The sequence below is a fragment of the Microtus ochrogaster genome, unplaced genomic scaffold, assembly GCF_000317375.1.
Source record: "Microtus ochrogaster isolate Prairie Vole_2 unplaced genomic scaffold, MicOch1.0 UNK15, whole genome shotgun sequence".
NCBI lineage: Eukaryota > Metazoa > Chordata > Mammalia > Rodentia > Cricetidae > Microtus > Microtus ochrogaster.
This window is the reverse complement of record NW_004949113.1, coordinates 6,358,585-6,385,677: the sequence shown is the minus strand read 5'-3', so window position 1 is coordinate 6,385,677 and position 27,093 is coordinate 6,358,585. Positions and strand designations below refer to the sequence as shown.

The following is a 27,093-nucleotide window of genomic DNA, read 5'->3' as shown; positions in this document are numbered from 1 at the left end:
CTTCATGGTGCAACTTTCTGTGATCAAAAAAATAAAGCAGAGTAAATGCTAATGCGCCCCATGATAGTGTTCATCTGATTTCCCAATCACTACATCCAAAGTAAATTTATCTGTATTCTTTTAAACATTTTAATGAGTGCGAACTAATTCTGGAGGACTTTAGCTTGGCATGCTATAAAGCCTCAATAGTGCCTGAAACCAGTTTCCTTCACGTGGGCAGTGTCCTGCAAATAACACTGCAGGGACCAGGGTGCTCTAGGTTTGAAATTCACACATTAGCGCCATGTTTTCTCTCTGTGTCGTGATTACTCTGACCATTTTTAAAGTACTTTAAATATTTATTGAAATAATATTTCAAGTGTTAATTACAGTGGTAATGAAAACAGCCAAATGCCACATATCAAGAATGAGTGTTTATCCGTATTGTTAATGTGATATGTTAGATTTCATTAAGCAGTAATGGAGTAGCAAATGAGTCACAAATTACAGTTGCATCTGTTACTAGACCACATTAGTGCCAAAATAACAGCGAACGCAGCCATAGGGTTACGTTCATTAGCCAACCACGTTTGTGGCCAATTCATCCCTTTGTTACTAAGAACGCAGGCTATCACAGTAAGAGGCTGACATTGCGCGGGGGGGGGGGGGGGGGGGGAGATATCCTTGCAAGAATGCCCATGTCAGAGTATCAGATGCTTCATTCTGGCTCTAAAATGCTTTATGAGGTTGCAGTGGTTTTGCATTTATTGAGTCTACCAAGGTCCTCAAGGTGGCCACTTGCCCTGCTATCAAGTCCTTTGGTTCATGAACTCTTTCCTTTGGTGAGGTGCAAAAAATGCTTCTGTTTGAACCCCACCCCTATGTGGACCTTGCTTCTCTATCCCTTTCAGGTAGTAGTTATTCTATAGCATCGTAATTAAGAGTTTGAAGAATGATGATTTCAGCTCTTAATTAGCTCTCTTTATCAATAATAGCAGAGTCCGATTACCCCATGCCAGTTCAGTCTTTCAAATACTATTAATAATAAATGAACTGCATCTGTGACCCTCTTAGCTAGGAATAAAAAAAAGATATCTGAACATCCCCCCCAATCCCATACCTCACCAAAATGTAGGTGTATATACGTATATATAGTTATAATAATCCTGGATCTTTGTTCTCTTCCCTCCCCACATGAACTACATGGTACAAGAAAGATGTTTCATGTAGTTGGAATGCAAGGCAGCCCTGATAATTCTCCAAAGACCCCACTTTAAAACACAGTCTGTATGAACGTCAGTACCGTTCATTAAAAACAACACGCTAAGATTTCATAGGTTCTAAAACATAGCATTATCTAAGTGACTAGACAGAGCCCATATGCTTAGTGTAGCTCTGTCAGTATGGCTTTGCACTCTCCGGGTAGTCTTTAGAAGCTGCAGCCTGGTAGATGGTGTTCCTATAAATGCATATGGAAATGTTCATGCAAAAGGACACCATTCTCCTTATAGTTTCAATAAAAGCACCGGCATCTTTTAATATGAGCCACAATAGTCCTGACAGAAACCATTGCATGAGACAATAACAATCGCCATACAGGCATTTATTCCACTTGGGAATACGCCAATAAAGAAAAATTTAAAAGCCAAACCACAAATTTAATATTACTTGTTTTATAGGTTGCGGCAGAAAGTAAACACGTGTAACGTTCACTTCTGGGTTAATGTTGTGTGTGCGTGCGTGCCACAAAATCGCCGGCGTTTTATGAAGCATGTGGATCGCGTAAGCGATTTGAGCTGTTTCGCTAACATATCAATAAAGTGGCAATTTGTTATATAGCCAAATCTAATGTCGCCGATGCTCCAGCTAACAACAAAGACAGATGTTGCTAATTAAGTACGCATTAAAAAACTGTTATTACTGATACTCCATTAAAACCATATGATAATGAGACTTAAATCTTTAATCAGAATGATCAGCAAAACTTCATATATGGAAATCTGTGTTTAAAATGTTTTCATCTGAGAAATAAATATTTGGCCTAGATATACAGTGTTTTCACGGTAAGTCTCTCTTCGTCTCGCTAAGGAGGGATAAAACACAGGAACCGCATGTGAGGGTGTCTGCATTTTGTTTCCCTTTAGCAGACATTCCACACGCCAAGCCTTGGGGATGAAGAGTTTGAAATTCCACCAATCACGCCTCCTCCGGAGTCGGACCCCACCCTGGGCATGCCTGACGTACTGCTACCCTTTCAGGCTCTCAGCGATCCGTTGCCTTCCCAGGGAAATGAGTTCACACCCCAGTTTCCCCCACAAAGCCTGGATCTTCCTTCCATTACCATCTCAAGAAATCTGGTGGAGCAAGATGGCGTCCTGCATAGCAATGGGCTGCAGATGGTAAGCAACCCACCTGTTACCTGTGACTGCTCTTTATCCACTTGTCTTCACGCGGTGAGGACCTGAGGGGCTGTGTTCACAAATAATGCCGGTCTGATGATGGGCACTTGGATTATACTCTGATTACCCTTTAGACATAGGTAGTACTAGGTTACTATCTTCTGGTATTGGGTGATTGACAGCCATAGACGATGGCCAAGAAGAGTCATCCCATAGGAAATGAACTTTAGGGAGGCTGCTCGCTTCTTTGAAGCTAGCTGGTCTTCTCCTGCCTTTGTTTCAATGGGGAGGTGATCTGGTAGTGCGAGTTTTCTCAGGCGAGCCTTTAGATGTGCAAGCCTGTCGTACATGCCCAGGGTTTTTGAACTTGAGTTAAAGCGGAATGTGTATGATACATAGTTTGTTCTCCTCTTGAATCAAACACCAAACTGTGATACAGAAGACAGGGGAAAGTCTGCTTGTAACCAGCAGAGGAAAATACGGCCTGAGTTACTGTGTGAAAGATACCTAATTGTGTTATTCATTGTCACAAACATCGAATAAGACACTCCAGAGAGCAAAGATTACTAATGCGATAATTTTATTTCTATTTTTCTTAGTGTGCAATTATAGTCAGCAATCACCGGAGTAAATCTGCTTAAGTATTTTACACTCTTCTGCTGGGATTGTGTCTTTGTATTTCAGCACAGTTCATAGTGCATTTATGCCTGTGGAGGTAAGGTACTAACCAGGCATCTTAAAACAAGATTAATAGTGTATAGGGCCCTTTCTTTAAAACCCTGATAAAACGAGACAGATGTGTTGGTATAACAAAAACAAATCCTACTGCTTGTTTACATATTTCTCTGTGCTGTAGCGATGTTTATTGGTTTCATTTTTAATTCCCCAGATAACAGTGTATGATTGCGAAATATGTAGTGGATTAACAGTGCAAAGATTCAGTGTGCTTTCTGAAATGTAAGATTACTTTCCCAAATAGGATTTCTGCAATATAATTTTCTTTGCCTGTGATCTTTTGTGTTTGAGCTAAACCGAAGGTTTTCATTTTTACATTTTTTTTTTTTTTGGTCAGGAAAGAAGGCAGTGAGCAGGCAGGAAATAGTCATTAAGTATTCATAAATGTTCCCTGACATCACAGATAATTGTTTCCTGTGGACTTTCTTACATTTTTGTCCCTTTGATACAGAATGGAGGGTTCTATCTTCCTCTACGGTCTAGCTTGTAATGTACTTGGAAAATAATAAAGATAAAAAGGGTGTTTAGTCACCAAGGGGGTTTACTGTGGCTGGCCATAGTCAGAGATGCTCAGCCAGGCTCATTCAAGTTGCAGAAATACTTAAAAGACCATATAATATATGCTAAAATGTGTACTTTATTAAATTGGTAAATATTTATTAGTAATATAAGAATCTGCCTTTAAATTAAACATCTGATGAATTACCTTGCCTCAGAGCTGTAAAACTTGTTATTGCTGCTATAAAAAAGTGTAAAGGAGGCATTTTGACTATGAAATTTCATTTCATGGTCAATTGAATTTACTATATTGGAAAGAACTAAAGATGGGATCATAAAATAATTATGATATTCACATACACTTAAAGACAATGCTTTCCCGGGCTGCCGCTGGAATCAAGGACTCAATTTTTAATGCTTTCTTTGTATGTATGGCTAATCATTAAAGCAATTCAATTATTCCATTGATTGTTTTTTTTTTTAAGTATTGGTACTTTAAGTACAGTCTCTTGTGTTTACATGGACCTCATCACGGCCATGGGTACTGGTTTGAAGTTCCGCTCAACCCGAATGCTATTTATTTTGGCTTGAAGCAAACTAATCTTGTTGGAAATTCTAGTAGAATTTCACCTTGAAAAATGTCATGGAATTTTAAATCACAAATGTTGGGAAAAATAAAATGTACCAGGACAGAATTATGATGAATACAATGTGTCGTAGGCTTTGTTCTGTAGACTCCTGGCATGTACACCTGTAAACTTGAATTCAGAATCGCCAGAGGCATGGTTAAAAATAGGTTATGTCAAGGTTCTTCTCTATCTCCCTCTGAGTACCGAGTTGCTGGCTACATCATAATACTCTACAGAAGCCTCCTCAGAGATTTCCAGTAGGAAGGTCAACACAGAAATAATAAATAATACTGTATATATATATATATATACCCAGCATCCTAGTGCACGTGGGATAGTCCATACCTTATGCAAGTAACATGTTTTATTATCCAAAAGAATATGGCTGTCTGTGCGGGATTGCTATGGTGAATTAAGTCTATCATATAAGAAGAAAAGCCAGTTTGTTTATGTCACTTCGTACCAGCTTTTCCTCAGAGCTCCATCGCCTTTGCTTTAGGGAGACTGACAGTTTGTCACCGGGCTGATCAGCGGCATTATTGCTGGCAGCAAGCACAACACGGTTCTCTTCCTAAAATTTGTGCCATTATATTTAAAAACAGAAAGCAGGAGCGAAGAGGAAGAGAGTAAGGAGAATGCAGTGATTAGCATTCCCGTTTCAGAGTATGCAAATCCCCCTCTGCTATTCAAAAGAGAACTGCTGAAAAACTGAAGGTCCCTGCATTTGGAGCTTCAAAGGAGAACCTTGATTTGCTTGTAGGGGGCACGGAGGTTTTAAAACAGGATGTGGTTGGGCAGATCCAAAAGCAACAGTAGATTTTACTTAAAAATTTGTTACCTTTAAGCATTATTGTCAGTTTGGCTGATCATCTGGAAGTTATTTTAATCTACAAAAGATTGCAGTTCTGAAAACCGACAATGAAGCTCTAAAGGTTTTCTCTTTTTTTTTTTTTCTGTAACACCTCTCCATAATCTGCCCAGCCTGCTGAGTAGCACCGACATCAGTAGTACATCAATTTCAGAAAGTGGATTATTTTTACTAGACAGCTATTGTGACATATTGGGTCAGTCATAAATGAAAGATATTCATGCAAGCATGCAATACTTGTAATGAAGTCTCACTCTGACCTTCTGTATGATTGATTCTGTAATTTAGTTTTCTCAGGCAGTGCCTGAAATGAAATGAAATCATGTTGAACAAGTTTTGAATACCCACAGTGCACCAGGAGAAGAAAAATCTGCAGCCCCAGAGGCTTGAGAGAGAGCAGATGAACGATTTATCTCTATGCTATTATAGCCTTTGCCAGCATTCAACATTTCTTATTCTTTTTTCCCCCCCTCTTTTTTTTTCTTATTTGGCTTAAGTACTTAATTCTGCAGGTAGCTGTAAATGGGAAAATAAAATGCTGTTCAGATTTAAAATGACAGGACAGGAGTATGTGCAGGGGGCTGATAAAATATCTTGAATAGAACTGACCTTTCATGTAGCTGAAAGTTACTGGGGGATTCATTCTCATAATTACCATATAGATTATTTTTATTTCTGTCCTGCAATGAAACATTTCAGAGAGCAGTACTGCTGATCGAATGAAAATTGAACTTGTTAACATTCCTTTCAGCTCAGCCTGTTGTACATAACAGAAGGTTAGCTTTGATGAATTTCAAAATTCGCTTTGATATCTGCGAAACAGACAGTGAAGTAATTGTCTCTAGTTTGATATTTTGTATGCCACCCCCCCAAAAGAGAATTTATAAAACACACTGATAATTCACACACGTTTTTCTGCCTGCATTATATTTTCTGTGTAGAGGGTCTGCGTGTTCTGTTTGATGTTGTTAGGATTTATTTGTGGTAGCGTGTGTGTGTGTGTGTGTACATGGTGTGTTGGTGCTGTAGCAAGCGCATCAGAGGTGGTGGTCGAAAATTGAGAAGGGGGTAAAGGAAGCACATTTGAGTGTGAAGTGTCTTGATAAGTTCAGGAGAGAGAGAAAAGGCTGTGGAAGGACTCAGGCTTCGGAGTCTGAGCACTTCACATGCAAATATCATGCTTAACCCGCAGTCCAGGGAGAGAGTATTTATGATCAGGAAAGTGGGAGTTTATTGCAGTATGACGTATTTTACAAGTTTTTCTTTCTTTACACAGTCGGCATGGTTCTAATTTTGACTAAGTTATTTTTGTCTCTCTAAAATGATTTTCCTGCTCTCTTATACTTTCAAAGGAAAAAAAAAAGCTTACATTCAAAGAAATAGCCCACTACCAATTAATACATTGTTTTTAGTAATGTCGCTTAATGTGTTACAGATAAAACAGTTATTTCATGGGTCATTAATGTGTTTAATGTGTGGAACGTTCTATTAAAACAAGCCCTTATTATTATTATGAACATGTTCATTGCCATTGTCAACAGAGGCTGTGCCGCTGAATTCCATAGGATGGTTACCGCTCAGCCATCGGGGACTGGCGAGTTCTCATACAGATTGAATGATTGCTGTGCCTGTGTATTTTAAGTCAGGTTGCTGTCAAAACCATTTACACTGTTAGTTAACAATGAAAAAGAAGCAAATCCCTCACTTTCAGTGGGCAAGGCCTCCACTAAGCCAAGTCTGAATTACGAAATCCAAGCCCATTAACCACTAGCAAAAGCTAGCACCTACTAAGCACTGTGGGCCATTAATTATCAGAAATGGATTATATTATTACTTACAGCATTGTTTGTTTGTTTGTTTTACAATCAGTGCATCCTCTCTAGAGTATCAAAACTCACAGTCTGAATGCCTAGAGATGGTTATCATCAAAGACACCTTTCACGTAGTTTGCTCTGTTGGACTGACTGCCAAATACACCAGACACACTCCCTCCTGTCGCCCTTCTCAGTGGAGCAGATAGCCTCGAACCACCCGATGCTTGAAATATTCTTTCTGCTTGGCCTGTAGATATCCTGGCCCTCTCACGGGGGTGCTGTGCTGCCTTTAAGGTCGGAGTCAGGGTTATCTAGAAAAGCAGGCACGTGCTCAGAACTAATAATCTGTTAGCCATTGTGCAGTAGCGTGCATGGCAGCCGACTTGGTGAGTTTTGAAGGGAGCTCTTCTTCAACAGTGACATGGTCACCTAGTACCATGTGTCTTCTCTGGAGCTGTGTCTTTTATAGTTGTCTCCAGACCTTGTCAGTCAGTGCTGGGGGACTACAGAGGCGCCATCTTAGAAAGTCCGGGCTCCTGGATACAGCCTGATGTGATGGCACAGTATGTGTTGGAGGGAGGTCACTCTGGGTGGCGGTCCCAGATCCTGACTGCCGCAGCGCTTGCTAGTTTGCCACCACCCCCTCCTCCATCCTCACAAGACTCTAGAAGCTCCAGGAAGGCAGGGAGCTTGCCTGCTGCTACTTACTGGCATCGGGGGCTGGCCTGGGTCTGGGGCTGTCTCATATCTCCAATATCTGAATGAAGGGAGGGAAGGACGGGGTATAAGGCATGCTTGACTGCTACTCCAAATCGAAGGGAAGGAAACTTAGAGAATAACCAATTGGAAAGCTGGGATTCCTCTTAATATAGGAAATAATCATGGTACTGACTCCGCTAAGACGAAGAAGCATCATGGAGATGTGAGTGACAAGCCATTGAGTGCTTGATAACAAACTGGGAGCTTTCATTTTTGCAGAGAAACTGCTAATTAAAGTGAGATGATTCTGTATAAAATTCCCTGTGGGTAAATCATAAACATGAGATCATGTATGAGATCATAAACCTGAGAGTCGCTATTAAGGAACATTGACCACCGTAGATACTTTGAATGGGAAGTTGGTGGAATGGGAGTTGGAGTGATGACTCAGCGCTTAGCTCATACTACTCTTGCCGAAGAGCCGAATTTGGTCCCTTTTTCCTCCACATTCACATTGGGTGGCTCATAACCACCTCTAATTCCAATTCCAGAGGAATGACTGCCTCTGGCTTCCATAGGCACCTGTACTCATGTGGCTGTACCCCACCACAACACACACACACACACACACACACACACAACTGAGTATAGAAAAGTAAATATTAGAAATACAATTGGTTGAATAGGAGTCTGTGATTCTTGCTGGCTTGCTTAGTGGCGTCTGCTACATAGTCTAGGGATTGGAAGTATTACTGGGTAAGCATAACTGTTTGCGTGATTGTTGTTAATTTATAAATAAAATTTTAACATTGCTATAGGACATGACTGAATAATTGAGCATAAAATTGCTGGCTTATATTTCTTATTTGCAGCTACTCTGGTATTTTTAATACAATGTAATATTTATTACAGATAATTGTTTAATTATTCCAGTTCTCGGGAAATATTGATTAAAAACTGCCTTGGTGAAAATCTATTTAGTCACACTCTCTCATATTTGGGTTATTTGCTTCTTAATTAGATGTTGTCCTCCAGTGTGAAAGCCTGATGTTGGGTTGTTAGAGAGAAAATTTCCTCGACACCGCAAGTAGAAGGCACGTAAATACATTTGCATATGAAATTTAAAATGCCTCTTATGATGAGATCAACCCAGATGGGAGGAAGCTTTATTTAATGACTGTAAGAAACAGAAAAATAATATGTAATATTTAAAGGAAAAAAATAAAAGTAAAGGCCTATAGTTTACATTTGGGGAGAAATGTTAGTGGGAATATTTCTCTCTGTCGAGATGAACTGCTGCTCAGTACTCAATCATGACAAGGATTTCAGTATGAAGGAGATTCGAGTTTTCCTGGATCAGGCAATGAGAGCACACTACAGACCTGCCCCTGCCCCTAGTCCTATATGCCATTTGAGATCATGGTTGTGTAGTGGGGACTTACATGGTCAGGCAGGTTTTTTTCTCTGTGGTCTTTTAGTGGTGGCAAGTCAAGGAGAAAATCATGTTGGGAGATAATGTTTCTTTCACACCTTTCTTTTGTCTCTACATAAAGGAAAGCAGACCTTGGGCTGTAAACTTAGGCAGCTCTCAGGGTTCATAGACCACCAGGTTATGACTTCTTCCTCTGAGTAATTATCTGGTGTTTGGCTCACCACCTATGGGCTGAGTCTTTCATTATTTTAGTGATGAGATGTTTCTTTACTAATACAAAATTGTCCACATGTTAACAGTTCGATTTGGGGTCAGGAAAGATGGCTCAGTGGTTAAGATTGTCTGCTGCTCTTGCAGAGGACTGGAATTTGGTTCACAGCACCCACACTAGATTACAAACTCACAAAAGCTTGTAACTAGAGCTTCAGGGGATCCAGTGCCCTCTTCCGGCCTGCCCAGGTACCTGTGCTCATGTGTGCATAGCTAAACACACATGCCTGCGAGCGCACACACAGTTTAAATAAAATGCAGTTAAATGTTTAATATCTAATAATAGGCAGGGCTTTGGGCAAATTAAGGAAACATGGAACTACTTCCAGAAATGGCCATTGATTAAGCTTCTTGTTTAAAAATGAAGAGACCCTTTGACCAAATGCAGGGAGGAGCAACCCTCATAGCAGCTACCCTTTTGTTGGGGCCATGTAGATGTGTGGTACTCCCAGGCCCAGAGATGGCCAGCAACACTTGCCCATGAAAGATCATGAGGACCCAAGTCTGCCCATCCCCAGTGACCTTCAACAGTTGGATATTAATCCTTGAGTTCTCTTCAGTCACTGATTGGCTGGTTACCTGAACATTTTGTGCCTTAGCTCTTGGGACTTCTGTTATCTCTCTACCTTGTCTCCTCTGGCCCTTTGCCATCTGTCCACTCCTGTCCTGTTTTTCCTACCCTGACTAATTCTGCCCCCAGCACCTGTGACACTCTGTACTGTCACCCTCAACTTGCACATGAAGCTCCCTTGGCTTGGATCATGAGTTTTTCTCAAGTGTTGAATGAACACATTGACCTATTGTTATGGTTCTTGCTTAACGTGAGTGAGATCCTAGGTTTGAACCCAGAACCACAAATATAAAATTAAATAAACAGATGAACAAATGAATAAATAAATGTAAGGGTGCCTACCATTCAAATCGTGTAGCTTACAGAAGTCTCTTCCTGTCCAGGACTTGCTTGCCCATGAAAGTTACTGCCGAAAGGTCTTTCAAGACCTAATTTTGCATAGAGGAAATTATTTATAAAAACCAGTTATGTTTCTTTGGGCTTTGGATTTGGTTGTGTGTTTCCTTGTTATTCCTACTGGGAAAAGCTGTGAGGTCTTCTGTCCCTTGCTTGATTACAGTAAACATATGACGTGCCATCTTCACGTCTGTAGGATGTTTCAGAGAATCATGTTTGACTGGTTTTAGTTTCCAAAGATTGAGAATGGGTGCCTGTTAGATGCTCAGTATGAACTTTGGAAAAGGAACTGACCTTCTTGGAGGAAAATAATAGGGAGTCCTAAGAACTCCCTATATCTTTTAAAGATTACTTCTTTAATAGAAAATGATGGGAACTGATGAGTTCAAGTGCTTCTGAGCAGTTGTTAATGGGTGGCCCTACAGAAGCTTGAACCTCTATGCTATAAAATCAAAACAAAACAAAAAAATCTGTAGTATAGTCTATAGGCACTATGTCCATTCATCTTAATGATAGTCCTTCCTATAAGCTGTGACAGGGTAACCGTGAGCCATGAGGAATATTAGCACATTCCGATGAGTAGATTATGTGAATGGGAGTTTCCTTGAATGTATTCCAGAGAGTTGCGGATATCTTGTCCTTTGGGAAATACAAAGGATGGGAAAATGGGGTTGACGACTTTTTGGGTTCGGAGACTTTATTTTGGCAAAGCCTTGGCCTTGCTACCAATATGCTTCACAATAATTCCCCAACTGCAGGCAAGCACTGCCTTTTTAAATGAAATATAATGAGAGAACTCAGTTTAGAAAACAAATGGACGGTGGCGGTGGAAAGCCCGGGGTCCGTTCTCTTTCTTTCTGCTGGCACATCTGCCCTTAGGGTAGCATGGCTCATTAGAGCCCCATTTTTCTATTGAGCAAGAGTCACCAGTCAGTGAGGAGTGACCCATGGACTCAGCCATGTCTGTCTAAGGACTGGAGCAGTATTAGTACCCAGTCCCAGGGGTTAAGTGGGGAAGCACATGCTGAGGTTAGCCGAGATCACGGCATCCAGGAAACACCCAGAGAGGGTTCCTTGCCAGTCTCCCATCAAGAGAGCCCCAGAGCAGCTAGCTCCATAATAAAGATATGAGTGGCAGGTGACCTCTGTCTGGAGGGCTTGGTTCTTGGCTGCCATTTTGCTGATGAGAATCCATCCAAAATGCTGCGTTTGGTGGCCAGCCAGTAAGCACCTATCTGGGCTGATTTTGGCAGGCTTTGGAACAATGAGAGTCAGGTCACTCCTCTGTGGAGGCTGAAGCCTTATACTCAGACTTAGTTAACACGACCATGACAGTTAACTGAGGCATTATTGCCCAGTCAAAATTAAATGTATTTAAGTATATACTCTGGAAGTTGCTTTGTGACAGCTTTAAAACGTTCAGAGGTAAATCTGAAAAGAGTAAGAAAACATCCCAGAAGATATTAAAATAACATGAATCAATAAACTATGACTAAGAGTAGAAGTAACAGTGAACAATGGTAGAACCTCAAAAGAACATGAAAGACTGGTCAATAGCTCAGGATTTCTGGGGGGAAAGTGTCTTGTAACCCCAACACTTTGAAGACAGAGTCAAGGAGGATTAGACGTTTGGGACTAGCCTTGGTTACATAGTAATTTTGAGGTCTGCCTGGACTACATGAGACCCTTTTTCAAACAGAATGAAACAAAATCAGGAGTTCACAGCCAGCCATGGCTACATTTAAAGCCAGCCTGGGCTACACGAGAGCTACGTTTAAAGCCAGCCTGGGCTACACGAGACCTTGTTTCAAACAAAAATTATTAAACTTCGATTTAGTCTTTTGTGCTCTTCTATTTTGTTTTGCCCGAGTCGTGTTTTAGTTTCCACTTGTTTTGTTTGTTGTGTTTGTATTTATGTATTTATTTTATATTTCTGAGGAAAAGTTAAGACCTCTTCTTGTTACTCCAATCCCCTCCCCCCCCCTCTCTCTCTATTCATTTATTATGTACACAATATTCTGTCTGTGTGTATGCCTGAAGGCCAGAAGAGGGCACCAGACCCCATTACAGATGGTTGTGAGCCACCATGTGGTTGCTGGGAATTGAACTCAGGACCTTTGGAAGAGCAGGCAATGCTCTTAACCTCTGAGCCATCTCTCCAGCCCCTCCAATTCTCTCTTATAGTGTGACCATTACTAACAGTTAAGGTTACTTTTTAAAACATAAAAAGGGACTTTCTACAGTAATACCCCAGTTTATTTTTTCCCATCTTGGATGCCACTCTAGCTCAATAGACACTACATGGAAGTGCTTTTGTCCCCCCAAACCATTTCTATCGGGGAGGGGGCTGCTAACTTCTAGTGGGCGGAGGCTGAGGATGCGGCAGAGGTACCCCAGAACCCAGAGGACACAGCCGACACCTCCAGTTACCTGGTCCAGTGTGTCAGTAGAGCCGAGACTGAGAAACGCAGCCTTAGCTCAGTACACAGCACTCTAAATCCCTGCTTTAAAAGCTTCCTCATGCTCTGTAGCATGGTGAGGTCATCATTTATGCAGCCAGTTTTCTGTGACATGGCTTCTTGCTTAGTGGCAGGAAGACTGTGTAATTGAGACTGCTCAATGTAGCTACTGACAATTCCTTTGCTTATTTTAGAAGAAAAAAAAAAGCCTTACCAGAAAGAATCCAAAGAGGAACAGGAAGGAAACCTTCACCTTGTCTATAAAGTGAGAGTCTAGGTCCCTGGGAGTCAGGAGAATTAGGTTTTAGTAAAATCAAAGGCTCACTGCAAATGACAAGTCTGAAAAAAGCGGCCAGAAAGGCATGTCTTTATTTCGCTTTCTTTGGTATTAAAAAGGAAGGAACTAGAACAAGGCAGCAATAGCCTTAATGGTTTTACGTAACTCCCCAAACAAGGAAGGCTACTTCTGAAGTCAGGGAAATAATTTTCACAGAAAACTAATGTTGATGGGGATGTCCCCACCTGCTCATCCCAAATATTTTTAGAAGTATTAGAACATTAAATCATGGTTGGTTATCCAAAGTAAAGAAAAACAAAGTGGGTTTAAATGAAAGCACCGGTGTGGGAGCCAAGACACTGAATGACTTCCAAATGCCCTTGGCCATGTAATTCGGAACCACGATGACCCTGGTTCTCTAAGCCTACGGAGTCTGTTCTGTGAAACCACAGCTCCATGTCTCTCTGGTTGCTCTCTGCTAGGAATTTACATTTCCACAAGGGTACATCAGAGATGGGTCGTCCTCGCACACAGTGGGCTAGAGGGTCATGGGACCACTGCTGGGTGTGAGAAGGACGCAGACTCATTGCTGAACCCCTAGAGGGTTGGTCTCCTTTGGAAAACTGTGTTTTAAGGAAGGTCATCCAAGGACCGGCTTACAGAAAGATAGCTGGGTTGCATCTTCGCATTTTGTGCTTCTGACTTTTCATCTTCGTGGCGTGTATCTAAACGTCTTGTCAAAGCTGCAGTGGCTCTGACCCACCTACATAGTCGCTAGCCTTGCAAGGTCATTGCTCTTTGGGAAAACTAAACTCCTTTCCCCTTTGCTCTTCTCTGTAGGATCAGAGCCACACACAAGTGTCACAGTACCGCCAGGATCCCTCCATGATCATGAGGTCCATTGTCCACATGACTGATGCTGCTCGCTCCGGGATCATGCCTCCTGCCCAGCTGACCACTATCAACCAGTCTCAGCTCAGTGCGCAGCTGGGCTTGAATCTGGGAGGGGCCAGTGTGCCCCACACATCTCCTTCCCCTCCAGCAAGCAAATCAGCCACTCCTTCCCCTTCCAGCTCCATCAACGAGGAGGATGCTGATGAAGCAAACAGAGTAAGTCAGAGGTGGCCTAGTGTGGAGCCTAGCAGACAGTTGAGCCAAGTGCCTGCTTATATTACAGATCACATTCATGGTACCACCTTTTTTTTCATGCATTTGGAGAGACCTTTCAATTGGTGGTGGTTCAAGTTTTGGGGTCTGTTGATGTTGTTTTTCTTCACACAACTTTTGGGGAAAGGGTCCTGGAACAGAAGTTGGGAGACCAGGTTTCCAAGAGCTATAAGACAAATCCCTTATGTCTTTTTAGGCTTAACTGTTCTGCCCTGCAAATGAGGGCCTATACTCCGTTTCCAGATACTCTAGACACTTCAGGAATTCAAAAGTGCTCAGGTTCTGTTGCTGATGTGAGCAAGTTTCATCCCTTTGTTGGCAGGCCCCATTTCAGTAGTGCCGTATCTCAGGGAGGGCCACTTGGTGGGTTTGACTTATTCTGTGCCTTTGCTTTTGCCATGGAGGATGCACTTTTGAGTACACACAGATTGCGGGTGTGACTTCTCTGGGTGCCCAAACGGGTAACACCAATGAAAATGAGCACTGTGATAGTACACATTATGTGTGCTTACCCATTACACTTTTACTAATGGTGCATTCTAGACCTATTCTCTGTGTGTCGGTTTTCTTGGTTTTAGTGGTGTAAAGATTTTTAAGAAGTGGGGGTGGTGGGTGTGCAAGGCTCTGAGCTCAATCCCTGCACCATTCATTGAAAGAAAAAGAAAAAGAAAGAAAGAAAAAAGAAAGCAGTGTTGCCCAAAGGACCCCTCTTCTGGTTCTGAATACCAACGTTAAGACTAGCTCTCAGTGTGATTAGTGGCATAATTGATGCCACCAAGTGTGCCGAGATTTTAATCACTTCTGTTTGAGATAGTGAATTAAGGAAGACTTTATTAAGGAAATTGTATTTGAATTAGGTCTGGCAGGATGCATAAAGGTTTGTGAGCCAGAGGAGAGGGGCCAGCATTCTGTGTGTCCATTTATGAGTGCCATGAAGTTTGATATAGGAAAGGACAGAAAGAGAAGAAATGGCTTGGGCGTGTGGTGGCATAGTAATTGAAGACTGATCATTTGTACACAGGGATGACGTAATCAGACTGATGCTTTAGAAGAAGCACTTTGGCCTTCTGTGGAACACAGTACACAATGAGGTCAGGAGAAAAAGGAGATGAGTTAGGAGAGACCATTATGCTTGCTTGTTTGTTCTCATCCAAGGAGAGAATGGGCATGGCAAGCCAGGTTAATGAGGGGTGCAGATGGGGTGTGGTACTACAGTGGAAATGATAAAGTGGATTTTGGTCTGAGAGCCAGCATAGATGGGTTTGGCCTACAGTCGGGGGAGTTCGAGGTGCTTACATTTGAGACTGGACCCCAGTCCTTCGGAGTTGGAACTTTGGAGTTGGGGACCACGTGTCAGACAATGTAAGGAGTAAGTCACGGCTGGAACTCTGAGCATCGTTATCTTAACTAGCAAAGGGAAGGAGAGGAGCTAGAGAAGACCGAGAGACGAGAAGAGGAGGGAAGCCAGAATGATACTGCAGAAGGCACAGGGATTTAAAGTGGGGGGTTTGGTCGTACAGTGTCCCATCAGCACCCAGCTGAGCACAGAGCTGACTGGTGCAGAGTTAGTGATATGCTTCTCCCTGGAGGCTTGACTGTGGTGGGAAAGAGGCACAGGCTGTGACTGCTTAGCCAGGTAAGTCTGTCTTTTCATGGCCAGCTGGAATCCTTCCCTCCACTTGCATGCACTCAGGTCCTGTGTCTAACAGAAATTGTCCAGAAGACCGCTCCCTGCCTTACTCCATTTTAAGTGAGGGTCTGGGTTTATGTGGAGACTAAGAATCCAATTTGTTAGATTTTAGTCCAGTTATCTGAAAAAGGAGGATTCAGGTAATCACCATATAACTCTTTGGTGAAGGTATTTTTCTAGCATTCTCAGCCTTTTGAAGTCAGCTATATAAGAGGTTTGGTTTTGTCTTATTTGGGGTTTTTGAGGCTGTGTCCTGATGAGTTGTTTAAACTGTGGGAATCTCCATTTCTAGTTTGGTCTTAGAAAGCAATGATGGTTAGAACAAATTGTAATTGTACTTTGCCAAGAGAGGCCTCAGAACCTGCCAACTTTTGAATATGGCTCTACAGAGGACATGATCCAGCTCTCCTCACAGAGGAAGAGCTGCATGGGAAATCTGCATACTGTTAGTACCAGCACTGCCAGACTTTGCTCTGGGAAGGAAATAAACTTGACTCCATTTGAAGCTGCGTTGCTTTATCCTCATTGCATTGAAAGAAAATCCGGCTTCCATAAAGTGTCCAACTGAAAGATGTCTGCTTCCCCAGCAAACTTTAGGTCATTGGGTAGAATTAAGCAAGTCTCGCTTATTCTGAAAATTTAGAAAAAGTTTATGGAGTCTACAGAATTATCAAACTAACTGTGTAAGTTATGGGGACTGGTCTTTTAGTAGGAAGGGAAGCGAGTCCATTTGTATTGCTTTATAGATGTGGCTGTCACTCAAAAACAGTACAGTCTGGAAGGCAGCCAGTGGTTCTCAAAGGTTTAAATATTCAGCGTTCTCCAAGAAAAGTTACTGTTTATTCTGTTCCTCCCTAAGAATTTATAGTAACTGAATTAAATCCCAAATGACCCCCATTTAGAAAGTTTTAAAACTCTTGTAATATCTGAATTAAGATTCGAGGTCATTAAAACCTAATCTTTTAGTAACGTGGATCAATTATTGTTCATCGGGTCCAACCCTGGCTTTTAAGCAGATTTTTGCCAGACACGTGAGGATTCTTGATGGAACTAAGCACGGACGATGTCTTTACTGTGCTTGCCCTGTGATCTAGACCTGAAACAGCTGAGGTTGGTGGGTCACTGACCTTCCTTCACCAGTGACTATGATGTGCTCAATAAGAAGCCGGTGATAGGACCTGCAGGGAAAGCTGGGTGGTCAAGAGCATTTGCTCTTGCCGAGGACCTGGGTTCGGTTCCCAGCACCCACATGACTGCTCACAACCTTCTGTAACTCCCGTTTCGGGGGCCCAGTGCCCTCTTCTGGCTCCCATGAGCAGTGCGTGTATGTGGTGGGTAAACCTATATGCAGGTAAAACACCCATACGTGGTAAGTAAAAGTAAGCAAGTAAATAACCAGCGGCTGATAGCCGCAGATGAGCACCAAGTGTGTTTGTGTAGACATTTGGATGTCTACCGGCATCACATGTAGAGTTCTAATGTGAGAGTCCATACTGTGGCCACGTCTCTGTAGTGCTGTTGGGTTCCTTCAGGGTTGCTTACCTTGTATAATGCGTAGCTTTCCTGTAGCTCCCCTGTTAGTCTTGGTGATCGTACATATCAGCTGGTGTTCTTTTACACGCTGTTAATGTTACGAAGCATATTCATTTCTTTCGTAGCGCTAGTTAAAGTGACATTTTTTCTTATTTCTCGTTATCTTGTCCTTTAGAAAGTTACTGTTTTAGAAAATAAAGGTGACCTTTCCTCTTATTGTGCAAGTGTAGTGATTACAGCTAATTTCTGTTTGCACTTCCAGAGGCTCGTTAGCACAGCAACCTTCTTGTAAAAAAGGAAAAAAAAAAAACAATCAGCCATACAAAAATCAATTTTAACCAGTCATACAGATGGCACGTAACTGTGGCAGGGGACCTTGTTTAAAATATCGGAATATGATCCACATCCAAGACGTTATTAGGTTTTCCTTCTAACCGCTCTGACTGAACTGTTGTGCTCATGCGTGTGTGTGCAGCATTGTATATAGATAGCGTAGCCTGGTGCAGAGTGTTCTGGCTTTCATTACTCATAATTACCATGGAAAGCATATGTTGCGAATATACTGAAGCTACTTCCGGGTCTCATTAATCAGTGTTCTAAATGCTAATCTCGGCTGTCCAGTTAACTCTAAGCAAGTTTGCCCCTCCCCCGCCTTTGGTGGTGATTCATCTGTTGATGGTCCTTAACAAAACCTTCAAAGAGCAACCGGGGCTTGGAGTAAGTCTTGCTGCATTCTCTGCAAGTTCATTCCAGGCAGTGAATTCTCTTCCTGCTTTACAGGCCATTGGAGAGAAAAGAACGGCCCCAGATGCTGGCAAGAAGCCCAAGACTCCAAAGAAAAAGAAAAAAAAAGATCCCAATGAGCCTCAGAAGCCAGTGTCAGCATATGCCCTGTTTTTCAGAGACACACAGGCTGCAATTAAAGGTCAAAACCCCAATGCAACCTTTGGAGAGGTCTCAAAAATTGTAGCATCTATGTGGGACAGCCTTGGAGAGGAGCAAAAGCAGGTAAGGCAAGCGTCCATCATGGGCAAATATTTAAAAAGCTACCAGATTATTTCTTACGTCTGATAGGATTGCTTCTTAAGAAAGCCCATCTGTCTAAGCTATGAACTGAAACACACACAGATAAATGCAAACAGCTCTACTTATATTGCCTTCTAGTCGACTCATGGGTACATGTTCAAAATTTGCTCACAGAAGACTTGGAAGAAATCCGGGCAGTAGCCTGCAAGCCTAAACTTTTGATGATAATCTTTTCATTTTAAATAATGTGGAATTTTCCCTTTTGTTCAGAAAGGGCCCTACAAAGGGATTAGATCCATCCTGCTTGCTTTCCCATTGATCATCGTTCTGAACCCTCATGCTATCCTGGTGTGTTTCTAAACTTTGAAGCTGCCTCTGCATGTCTCATTATTGTCACTGGGCATTTGAAATTTTATTCCAAGTTCATTTTTTAAACTAGGTAGTGCGAGAGGTATTCAAAGATTAGCCATGCTGGTGGGAGATACTTCCTCAGGGGCCTGCTCCCCTCTTCAGCTCCTCAACACAAATGAAGGGAAGAATGGAGTCCTTTGGAGTTGGTCCTCCCCTGCTTACATAAAACTCCAATTACCTTTAACAGGACTTTTATGTGTCTATGGAAGAATAGACTTCTATCAGTGCTAAAACAGAGCGATTGCTTCAGAAGGGAGGAGTGGGGAAACGCGCACCACGAACTCCTTGTTAGCTTGTCCGTGGCAGTGGTGTGACCGCTGAATGTGCCTGTTTGTCTGCCATACACAGTACATTCTGCCCCCCAAATACAATTCTAAGGAACCAGGAGACTGCACCGCAAACGTACCATATTCTAAAGAAAGGGTTTTACTCGGTTCTAAAGGCCAGCCATCAGACTATTTAAGAAAAATGAAGCCCAAATCTTGTGCAACGTTCCAATACTGAGTAAACTCCCTTATCTCAGTCCACCAGTCTTCCATCTTTTATTATTTACGGCTTCTACTTCTCTTTGTTTCTCCAAAAGAAGCCCAGGATTGAGGTGCCTCCATCTTTTCCCTTTTGTCTAATGAAAAAAGCTGTGTGTGTGTATGTATGTATTATGTATGTGCATGTATGTTTAGTTTGTGCCGGAGACCACAGCATGTGTGTGGAGGTCAGGGCCGGCTTTCAGGACGCACTTCTCTCCTTCCCGTGTATGGGTTCCAAAGACTGGGCTCTGTCAGGGTGAGCAGGGGACACCTCTACCGGCTGAGCCATCTTATCAGCCCCCAGAGCTTGTCAATAAAGCTTTGATTTGATGCAGTTTAGGAGGACCTGTGGGGAGAAACCTAGTTTTACTAGAATTTGAGACATTTGTTGGTGCTTGTTGATAGCCTAGCGTGACGCTTTCAGTAGCAACTTGAGATTATTCTCCCTTTCAACTGTAAACACTAAACTTGGGCTTGGGTGTAGATGACAGGGCTTGATACTTCAATGTGTGTGTGTGTGTGTGTGTGTGTGTGTGTGTGTGTGTGTGAAACATTTGAAAAACCAAAGCCAGGGAGACCAGGTTTTTAGGTGAGGTCTGTTTATGTGACCTAATTTGTGCAGCAGGTTTATAGCTAAGAATTTATAGCCTGAGGGTGGTGCTAATTGTGGTCTTATTTTAATAGGTATATAAAAGGAAAACAGAAGCTGCCAAGAAAGAATACTTGAAGGCCCTGGCTGCCTACCGGGCCAGCCTGGTTTCTAAGGTAAGCCTGCTGCAGTGTGCGAGTCATCCTTGTGTGCTGGAAACTTCTGTGTGGCTCCCTAAGAGTTTTCCATTAGACACTATTCACCTGATGGTGTGAACAACAGGAGCTCCTGTAAACTGCCGAGGCCGAATTACTGCTGACCGATTTGCTGTTCTTTCTGTTCGTGTTTGTAGCCATATAGATACCTTTTAAACAGCCCCTTGTGCTTCCCCTGTGTCAGGAGTTGGACCTAGGTTAAGGTCCCTGGTTTGTATCTGGAGGTGTGCTTGTCAGGCATCTCTGAACCTACCATAGGTTCTCTGGTGGTTACATTATCGTAATCAGCACTGGTGCATTTTTGGCCATTTGTTTCACATCATATAAATAAATAAGTCTCATGATTATTTAAAATAAAATCATGTTCCAAGTACTAAGACACAAAGTATATGCATTATGCATAGAATATACAGTGATGTATTTAAAAAGGCACTGATATTCCAGAGCAGCTCTCTTCTAGGTCATTATTCCCTTGATCCAAAAGGAATGTGTATTCTCTCTGTCTGTCTGTCTATCTATCTATCTTTATCATCATTATTATTGATCCGTCATCATCATTATGTCTATCAATCTTCCTATCATCATTATCAGTCTACCTATCATCATCATCATCTGTCTGTCCACCCCTACATACATACATACATACATACACACACACACACACACAAAATCTACTCACCTATCTGGCAGTCTTAGTGATTGAACCTAGAACCTCACACACACCAAGCAAGCACTCTATTGCTGGAATCCCACCACCAGACCTAAGCCTCTATATTATTTTACCAATTAGTTACTGAGGTGTTTTGCCTTTCTAGAATTGAGAAGGGTTCTGGGGTAAACAGTTCAGACTAGTGGGCTTTCGCACTGGACTCCTCTCTTCTAAGAAGCCAGTTCCATTTCATCCTTATTGTTCTCTCAAGTCCATAAGGCCTCAAAGCCACATTGAAAGGGCTTCTTCCCTTTCTTCTCTTGTTCACCCGAGCTGTTTCTTTTTTTGTATGACGAGCCACCACTGGCAGCTCTGCTGAATGAGATCAACAGAGGGCCTCCCGCCTTTGTTGACGGCTCTCAGGACACTTCCCACTTCATTAGAGAGAAATCGTTTATCAGGGCAATAGCGAAACCTCTTCCCTGAGATTCTGGAAGATGCACACAGGCAAATACACTGAGTCTGAACTCAGGTGTGCAGTGGATGGATAGTAGGCTCCATGGGCTATGGGTATTGTGGTGTATGCAAGCACATAAAGGTATGGCTGATTAACAGGTGGGTAAAACAGCAGTGTATGCTTCTCAAGTGGGCGAGTCTGCCTTTGGTTTGTCCAGAGGCAAGGATAGGTGACCCACGCGAGTGACAGTGTCAGCAAGTGACCATGTGTGAGTTTAAACCGAGAGTCACTATCTGAAAGGGAAATAGCAAGTACAACTAGGATCTGTGACCGACTTAGAAGGGATAACTTAAAATATTGGGACCAGAGTTTCCAAATGTACTTTAATGACCTTTCACCAAAAGAATTTCAAAAGGGTAAATTTAAAGCTCAGTTTACTTTCTTAAATTTGGTAAATGATGTTCACAGGGATCTAAGATTTATAGTTAGACAGATTGAAAGGAATTAAGTAATAGGTGAGGTCCGAGTTCAGAAGAATTTCAGCCTGGACCAAGGAGTGAAGTAGTCAATGACACGGTGGCCTCCCGGGAGGCAACATCCAGTGGTACAGAGGGGTACTCTTTGGAAGAATTGACTGTTTGTGGGAAATGACGAGTTGAAGACTACCAGACTTGCCTTCATGGTGAGGATGGATGCAAACCAAATCCTGGTCGTAAGAGACGCTGGTTCATGAGAATTTGGAGGCATGAGATCTTGGTCTTGGAATATAAGGGCTGCAATGAAAGTGACTGGCAATGGGTTTGAATATTCCTCTAGAATGTGTGCCCCTGTGTGCAGAGCCCAGAACCCCCACCCCAGTCCATAAATCTAATGTCTACCGAATTTAAATCTTCACAGAAGTTACTAGAAGTGTACAATTAGATTTTCAGGAAGTAAATCAGGCAGGCACCTCCACAGTCACCAGCCCTGCTTCATTTACCACTGAAGTGTCACCTTAAGGCTCCCTGATGCCATTGTCCAGTATTAACAGTTGTCATACAGTTTCATAAGTCTGAGTCACAAAAATGCACAAGTAAATATTTAAAATCATTAAAGACGTCTGATGATACGTGATTGTACCACAGTGTCCTCTACTACCCCCCCCCCCCATTTCAAAGAACAAACCCAAAGGATGGGGAAATAGCTCAGTGGTGGTGTACCTGCCTAGCTGGTGCCATCAGCACCACCAAAAACAAGTCAAGGCAAGCAAGTAAAGTAGAAAACTACCAATTTCATGAAAAACAAAGGGCGAAGCAGTTTTTAGGGTGAAATATTACAGCCACTTCTGCATGTGTAAAAAATTTATTTTGCAGAAGTTTGTATTTGGGGCACATTGTTTACTGGGTTATTGCTTTATATGAAGTTTTAGTGTTCTCTCTTCATCTGTTCAGACTTCATTGGTACATTCTGGAAGCCTTTGGAAATAGTTGTTGAACCCAAAGCACTTCTAACATCACGAGAGGCTTCTATTTGGGGTCTTTGAAGACTGTAGCTATGTTTTCTTGTGTTCGAGTGGCTACTCTGGAAAATAGATATGCAAATGGGGTCTTGACATTTTCTAGCAGTTTGGTCTCTCGTGGTGTTTGTTGTTAGTCGATACTGTGGTGAATGCAGAGTGCACGAGTTAGTTCTCCTGTCATAACTTCTACACATGTTCAGTACCACGTGATGCTATGTTGTCAAAGGGGAACTGAGAGATACATGAGCAGGTAAACATGATGTCCATTGGTCGAGCTGTAATCCATTGTCTTTCCACATGTGTTGTTATAATGGTTAGAATGATGGAGCATTGTTGCTTCTAGAATGTGCATCAGTTATCTTTGACCCCAGTTAATGCTGTGTAGCAAACAATCACAATCCCCAGTAACATACAAAGATAAGCCATATCAGAGAAAGCCAGGTAGCTGGCTGGTCCTTCAGATGGAGTCCTGTCTTCTGTCTGATTGAAGGAGTAGCACACCTGTGGTTGGATGCAGACAGTGGGCTGTGAGACAGGACCACAGATCTGTCTTTCTGTGATAGCTCTAGGTATAGAGAGTGAGAGCAAGGGGGTGCTGTCCCTTAGGGCACCAACATGGAACTGGAATAGTTTCGCTCTCATCCCGTTCCGGTAACCAAGTAAAGACACCACATCAGCCAAGGCTCACTGTGGAGCAGAGCAGATTTGACTCTGCCTGCAGGAAGTGCTTAAACAGTCACATGACAAAGGCCATGGAGACCGAGCAGCTTGAATAGTGGTGGCTATTTTCTGAGTCAGTTCATAGTATATATTTGTAGATTTTAACATTCTGGAACTTTATCCCTGTCTGTGCAGGCTGCTGCTGAATCAGCGGAGGCCCAGACCATTCGTTCTGTCCAGCAGACTCTGGCATCGACCAACCTGACGTCATCCCTCCTTCTGAACACACCGCTGTCTCAGCATGGGACAGTCCCAGCCTCACCTCAGACTCTCCCCCAGTCGCTCCCCAGGTCCATCGCTCCCAAACCCTTAACCATGAGACTGCCCATGAGCCAGATCGTCACATCAGTCACCATCGCAGCCAACATGCCCGCGAACATTGGGGCTCCACTGATAAGCTCCATGGGGACGACCATGGTTGGCTCAGCAGCCTCCACCCAGGTGAGTCCTTCAGTGCAAACCCAGCAGCATCAGCTACAGCTGCAGCAACAGCAACAGCAGCAGCAGCAGCAGCAACAGCAGATGCAGCAGATGCAACAGCAGCAGTTGCAGCAACACCAAATGCATCAGCAGATTCAGCAGCAGATGCAACAGCAGCATTTCCAGCACCACATGCAGCAGCACCTGCAGCAGCAGCAGCAGCATCTCCAGCAGCAGATCAACCAACAACAGCTGCAGCAGCAGCTGCAGCAGCATCTTCAGCTGCAGCAACTGCAGCACATGCAGCACCAGTCTCAGCCTTCTCCCCGGCAGCACTCCCCGGTCACCTCCCAGATCACATCCCCCATCCCTGCCATCGGCAGCCCCCAGCCAGCCTCTCAGCAGCACCAGCCTCAAATCCAGTCGCAGACACAGACTCAAGTATTACCGCAGGTCAGTATTTTCTAAGGCGCGTGACACACGGATTTGAGTGCACCAAGGAGAGAGGCAGAGGAGGGAAGGTGTGCAGACTGGAACTTGTAAGCTGACTCTTGTTATGCAGCAGTGTGTAACAGATCAAACGGTCCTCTCAAGTGTCTATTAGATAGGCAATAAGAACTGCAGTGTAGCTGGGAAGCATCTTTTAGCTGACTGTACATCCCTTTGTTTTTAAACAAGAAAGCTGCGCTCTGTCATGTGCTGCCTTTTTTAATTTATTCAGGCTATACCTACAATATGTGAATCAAACCGTTTAATGAGTCTCGGACATCCTGATGACTGTAAACTGGCCTTTCCGAGTCATAGAGAGAAACAATGGCCTTATTTCTCCAGAAGGGAGTGAACCACGCTTCCAGGCTGTTTGAACTTCTGAAGCCCTAAAATAAATACTAAGTACAAAGCACAGTTGTAACTACCTGAAATATGAAGATCCTGTTTCATACAAACATTTGTATGATGTGAATAGTTGATGGCATTTTTTTGTCATGAAAAAAATAATGTAAATCACAGACTTTTGCCAAAGCTCTTATTTTTTTTCTAAATCTCTCCAGAAAAAAAAAATGCAAGCGATTAGATTCAATTATTGACTTATTTACTTACTTCTCATTTGTATCCATGACTTCTCTGACTCAAGCCACAGTAGATGTTGTGAAGGATATCTATGGCCACTGTTAGCCCGTTCATTCCAATTAGAAGAAATGTGAATACTATATTACGTGTTTTGAGTGACAAGTTTCAAAAAATAAAAACACTGTATTTTTAAAAGGGAAATGCACTTAAATGAAACAGTTATTACAAAAGTTAAGATTTAAAAAGAAAAAGCAAGAGTTTTTATTATGATGTAATACCAGTAGAATATTGAATATTTAAAAGGCACACTACATCTGAAATAATCAATGTAAATATTTTCTTTCCGAGTTGTAAGTTTTCATATCATGTGTTGTAAAGTTTTTCCTAAACCAGGCTTTAACGTAAACACTGGTGACATACACCATTCACCGCTACATTGCTTATTGTGTTTTTATGCTGTTTTATACTTTTTTATGAGTTATGATAGCAGCAATTAAGTTGTTTGTATTTTGCTTAACTAAAACAAAATGCTTTTATCTTGCTATAGAATAAACACATTTCAGTAAAATCTGTGGACTGTATTTTGATGCAACGACAAGGACACTGTTCACTTTTCAAAATAAAATGGAATGTCAAATTTTACTTTTGGTCCCTTGAATACATTAAGATGGGGAACATGGCACCAACCAGTCCTGCTTGAGCGGAGCACTGTCCTCCATTTTCATCTGGAAACACAATATTCATGATCAAGAATTCGGATTTTACAGCCAAACACCAGGGCCCTCAAAAAAAGATGGGAACTGTTTGGGTTTGTTTTTTTTTTTTTTTTTTTTTTTTTTGTTTGGGTTTTTTTTTTTTTTTTTTTTTGTAATTATATTTTTGTTGATATGTAAATGTGATACAAATTATTTCCATATAAAATACAGGTAAGATACAAATATATTTATGTAAGGGGAAAAGCAGTTGTCTTCTGTTCAGGGCTAGCACTGGCTGCCATTGTACTGTTATTTCTATTAAAATGAATGGTTGGTCCTCATTTTGAGGCCAAAATAAGGATTTCGGTGCCCATTTCCCCCCTTTTCCTCTGCTCCGTGGTGGCTTCTCCCTGAGCTGTGTGACCAGGATCCCCAATTGTCTTGCATGATTAATTACAGCATCTGTCCTGTCTGAAGCTGTAATGAAGAGGTCTTGATAAAAATTGCAAATTACCACTGGCAACAGTCTTAAACTGCTTATGATAAAATGAAAATTAAAAACAGCAGTGTCAGCCCTGACTGGAATCCTAACCTGGAAAGGGAGTGTGTGCATGGCAGCCTCCATTGCTACTGTGTGCAAGATGTTCAGAAATAATAGAATATGGATTCCTCCAAGTTGTTGTACTTCAAAGATTATTTACTGTATGTTGTGGGTTATGAATAATGAATTTTTCTTTCAATATTTCATAATCCTCTCATACTCTGTATTATGTACAAATATTGAACAGCGAGAGATTCTGATTATAAATTTATAGGCTTCTTGCTGTAGAAAAATTTATGTCTAAATTGAAGCTTTTCATAAGATGTATTAGTTGACAGGTATCAGTGTTCAAACAGTCCAAGAAAGATGCATGACTGCCTCTACAAGGGCCCAATTGTGCTCCACAAAGCAGTGAGCTGCCTGCCGGAGACCCATCAGGGCCAAAGCCAGTGCGCAGAGCCTCTCTGAATGGAAATCAACATTACATAGCAATAAGAAGCATTTGATATTCTGTTGTGGGACCTTTAGACAAATGCCTTCAAAATTAATTGCTAGACTACATGTGACAGTAATTGTGTCTTAGTTCTATAATTGTCATTTTGAAAACCCATGAAGTATTGCTGGGGAAAAAAATGTCGCCAGTGATGAGCCTTAATTGCACGCGAAGTCTGTTTGCAACTGTTTCCGTTTGAGGCAGGTGTCACCGCAGCTACTGCAGGAGCTTTTTTTCCCTATAAGTCTTAGATTTTTATCACATTTCGTCAAATTATATAAAGCTACTGATGGTCCGTTCCAGGGGAAGAAAAAGATAGTTTAATTACTACAGTTAGAAAATTAATCACCAGGCAAAACTGTGTATTG

At 42.2% G+C, this 27,093-nt stretch overlaps 1 protein-coding gene across 2 annotated transcripts in view; it reads left to right on the top strand.

Moving 5' to 3' along the window:
• Positions 1 to 24,396, top strand: part of Tox3 (TOX high mobility group box family member 3) — a 105,185-nt gene extending 80,789 nt beyond the window's left edge. The window contains exons 3-7 of one of the 2 annotated variants that reach the window (XM_026789213.1): positions 2,127 to 2,378; positions 13,867 to 14,136; positions 18,197 to 18,424; positions 20,065 to 20,145; positions 23,644 to 24,396. In XM_026789213.1, the coding sequence (XP_026645014.1) occupies positions 2,127 to 2,378; positions 13,867 to 14,136; positions 18,197 to 18,424; positions 20,065 to 20,145; positions 23,644 to 24,396 (1,584 nt within the window). Of the gene's footprint in view, positions 1 to 2,123; positions 2,379 to 13,866; positions 14,137 to 18,196; positions 18,425 to 20,064; positions 20,146 to 23,643 lie in introns of both variants that reach the window. The other variant, XM_005367047.2, reaches the window with a different exon arrangement.
• The last annotated feature ends 2,697 nt before the right edge of the window (positions 24,397 to 27,093 follow it).